This window comes from Priapulus caudatus, unplaced genomic scaffold (assembly GCF_000485595.1).
Source record: "Priapulus caudatus unplaced genomic scaffold, Priapulus_caudatus-5.0.1 Scaffold182, whole genome shotgun sequence".
Classification (NCBI taxonomy): domain Eukaryota; kingdom Metazoa; phylum Priapulida; class Priapulimorpha; order Priapulimorphida; family Priapulidae; genus Priapulus; species Priapulus caudatus.
This window is the reverse complement of record NW_014577243.1, coordinates 279929-284347: the sequence shown is the minus strand read 5'-3', so window position 1 is coordinate 284347 and position 4419 is coordinate 279929. Positions and strand designations below refer to the sequence as shown.

At 40.7% G+C, this 4419-nt stretch overlaps 1 protein-coding gene across 1 annotated transcript in view; it reads left to right on the top strand.

Annotated features, from left to right (window-relative positions):
• Window positions 1–4419, top strand: part of LOC106806854 — a 35116-nt gene that overhangs the window by 21277 nt on the left and 9420 nt on the right. The window contains exons 2-3 of the mRNA XM_014808988.1: window positions 689–961; window positions 3665–3781. Coding sequence (XP_014664474.1) covers window positions 689–961; window positions 3665–3781 — 390 coding nt within the window. The remainder of the gene's footprint in view (window positions 1–688; window positions 962–3664; window positions 3782–4419) is intronic.

The following is a 4419-nucleotide window of genomic DNA, read 5'->3' as shown; positions in this document are numbered from 1 at the left end:
CCAAAACTGCTTCCGGCGCGACTGTTCACAGCTATTGCCATTGTCCTATGTAGTACATCACTGCTATCAAATTTTGTTAGATCCTTATTTTACCCCCCCCCCTTGCAAGCAGCTGAATTTTTGATAAACCATGTTAAAGTTTTGACTATCACACTTGATCTCCGCGCTAAACAAGCGCAGTGTACACCGTATACCAGGCATCTACCCTTGCGTATAAAAATTTAGGTGTGGCTGGGACTTATTTTTTTCCATTTAAAAGCTTGACACATGTCCTTTGTAATTGATAGGATACATATCATTATCAGGATGGATGGTTTGCAAACTACTAGTTCTGTATTTGTCATGCTCACTCGATTAACATGCACGCACATAGGCCAATATGATCAGATGCGTACTCGCCCTAGAAACATTGCAATAGCTTCATTGAAACTCCTGTTAATTTAATCATGAAATATTACTTTATACATGACATTATATATATTTTTATAATGTCATTATATAATTTAATTTAGAATAGTATGTTATTTTATCGTATCAATATACTTAGCGCGGGGCGTGAAACGTAAATTGACCCAGTCGTTGCTAGGCGGGTGATAGATTGGTGGCATTTTGCAGAACGAGGTGATTGCGATAGTCAATTTCAAAAGAGATGTGATAAATCTAGAGCAGAATACGCTATTTTTTCCAGGCAATTACCAGCGAAGAACTATAGCGCACTTTCCGTTCGACGACAACTTCAGAGAGGACGCGGCCACGCACATTCTTGTCAACGCGCCCCGTGTGGGGGACTCGCAGTATGTCAAGGGAGTGAAATTCGTCCCCGGCGTATTTGGCAGGTGTGTGGAATTTAATTCGCCCCGGGCGAAGGAGCTGACGTACCAAGGTGGATTCAGCACGGACAACAATCGTAATTACACATGGAATAAGGGCTTCACCATCAGCGTGTGGTTCAGGAGGCCGGGTGAGTTTGAATTCGATAAGTTAATTTTACAAGCAAACTAGCACATTTGAACTAAACTAAATAGTAAGCATGTGCACTTGCACGAACGTAAGTCGGCGTGGATGCGGTGTCTCCGCACGCGTATGTGTAAACACCAGCGTATGCGATTCACATATTACGTTGTGTGTGTGTGTGTGTGTGTGTGTGTGTGTGTGTGTGTGTGTGTGTGTGTGTGTTTGTGTGTGGCATGTTTATGTGGGTCATGGGGTGCGGCGTTGTGTGTGTATGTGTAGCCTACGTGTGTGTGTGTGTGCATTTGTGTGTGTGTGTGTGTGTGTGTGTGTGTGTGTGTGTGTGTGTGTGTGTGTGTGTGTGTGTGAGTGTGTGTGTGTGTGTGTGTGTGCGTGTGTTTGCGTGTGTGTGTGTGTTTATTTACGTTGTAGGGCGTTTCTTTCTTTTTGGGCACATGTGGTGTTAATTAAACGCTTACAAAGAATTGTTCACTCTTTGCTAAACAAACTAGTAAATTTAGCATGTAATGATATATATATATATTATAAACATGGCTAGGTTTCAATTTTTAGTACAATACATGTATACTGTTGGCCTTACTAAACTGCATTGTTATACTAGTGTATTATTAAAAACTTTGTTAGAGAAATTGCATTTATCCGATTTTTTCTCCATGAAAAAGTCTGTATTCAGTACATGTATTTGTATTTGAATTACATGCAATAAAGATTTAATAATAATAATAATAAAATAGGTCCTATATATGTAACCTATATTCGCCGTATGCTGGAACTACCAGCACCGGTGCCAGGGCCATAGAAATGGCATATTCTCTAGAATATGCTCTAGAAATGGCACATTCCATTATATGCCTAGAATGGATATGCGTATATAGAACCACCCATATGCGTATATGCCCAGCGTAATGCACGAAGTTATACACAGTAAACGTGACATGTGAGACTAAACGTTATGGAGAACAAAATATACTATGTTAATCAAAACGTTTATACTACGTTTAAATGACATACAAAATTCGTGAGACTAAAGGTTATGCAGAACAAAATGTATACAAGGTTTGTTTTGTAAAACGCTGAAAGACGTTGAATGCTCGTCACATACACAACTGGCCGCGTACTGAAGTCGCTGTCATTTTATAGGGAGACAGAGCAAGCCAATTCGTGCCCCGCGCGCCTTTTCTGCATTCCACATGTGAAGTGAAACAATTAATACACAGCGAGCACCAATTTAAGTGAGGGCGCACCAACCCGACAAATACATCATCTTCTACTAATTGCTATCAAAACAAGATCCGACAGCCACCTAGATTCTATACAATGAAAGTTATTTGTCCACCTCTGGCACCCTCTGTGTCCTCCAGCTGCATGTGTTGTGCATATAGACAATGCCACCGTTTCGCAGCTAGGTGTCTTTACAATACACGCTCTATCGAAATCTGCCGTTTTCCTTTCGTCTGGTTACAAACTGCTGCTTAATATTTCCAATATATATTATTTATGTCACTATTGTGTAAAGCAGAGATGTTTGTCCGTCTTCTACGCTATAGTCGTAACTATTGAATGTGTATGCAACTATCCCTAACTGTAACCCTAACCCATAACTGCTCTTTAACCGTGCTACTGCTACCTGATAACTGCCGAGGCTATGTGCAGCATGTGCTACGGTAATCGATATGTATGAGTAATAGAGAGTGATCGATCGAGAAGACAAAAATTAATTAGCAAACATTCGCATACACGCACACACACGCTCGGATGCACTCACACACGAACGCACGCAGAGACGCACATGCACGCACACACTTACACGCGCACACACGCATACGCACAGACACATGAACGCACCCACCGCGTAAACGCACGCATCCATACACGCATGTACCACACGCGCGCACGCGGACAGACGGACGGACGGGTAGACTGACTGACTGACAGACACATCGATTTATTGATCGAGATATCGATCGATAGATTGATCGATCAATAGCTAGATCGATTGATAGATCGATAGATGAATGGATGGATGGATGGATGGTTGGATGGATGGATGGATGGATGGATGGATGGAGGGATGGAGGGATGGACGGAGAGATGGATGGATGGGTGAATGGATGGATGTATGGATGGATGTATGGATGAATGGATGCCTCACTAGTTCCTCTAATATGGGGGTCGCGGCTAACTAGCCGGCATCATGTTTCAGATAGGCTCGGTATGCAGAAATGAATTTATTTGAGGTGTCAGTGGAAGGGGAGTATTGGCGTACTTGTCTTTTACATGTGATATTATCTTTTTCAACAATGGGCTAAAATTGGCGATAATTTCAATAACTCACAAGAGAATAATCAATTTTTAAAGTATAAGCTCACCATTTGGGCTGCAGTTTGTTTCAAATTGACCGAGTCACTCGGATGGCTTAAGTAAATCTATTTTCAAGTGCCAGTGTTTAATACATTTCGTGTTTTCAATATTGTCATTGATTGTCGTCATGGCACAGGAGCTGTGGCAGCGCCAGCATACATGTATTTTTGCTAAACATCGACACCAACCAATAATAAAAGATGAAGCCAATTGTTAACACTTAATTAGTAAAATGAGTAATAAAAACTATTAGTTTAAGTTCAATATATTAATAATTATTAGTAATAATAAATTATTTGTGTTTGTTATTGATTGTGTCTATTAATTCTAGAATCGTCAGGCGAAGATGAACTTGGTATCGCAGGATACATCAATGGCGAGGTTGGAGTATTTGAACTTTTCATCGGCATAAAAGATCAACGAAGCAACTCCTCGTTTAGTCAACAACGTACGTTACATAACCATGGCGACCTGATCTTGGCTCAATCGCGACAATTATTCCTGTGTACAGCAGTAGAATATATACCTATTATCCTCGTTATTCCTTACGCAGCCGTGCGTGTTATGCTTTAGTGTGGCGTGCAAATCGTTGCAAATCCGTGACAAACTCCTTGATTATACCAGATGTAAAGATCTTATTTTACTCCTCAGTACCATCTCTCTCAAATACAGTCGCAACGCACCGACTATCAACATCCCTCAGAACCTGGGCCTGCATGAAGGAAGGGATTGGGCAGGCTTACTACTTGTCTTCAGGGTAGTTCATCTCGCCGAAAAATAGTAGACATTAATTGAAACATAATCAATGCACCATTGCAGACACTGTCTGTGCCGATGAATTTCGAGCTCCCAACATATACTGGCGAGGCCGACAAAGACGAGAATTTGGCAACTACACCCGATGTATAGATATGATAGATTGTTTTATTGATCAACAACATTCAATTCTGAAATAATGAAAATAAACCATTTTGAGTTGACATTCTGTCATTCATAAGATACATAAAGATGCTAAGACATAAAGATATGCATAAATGCATAATGACACATTACCGAATGTCAGAAATTAACTTACTACTGTGATCG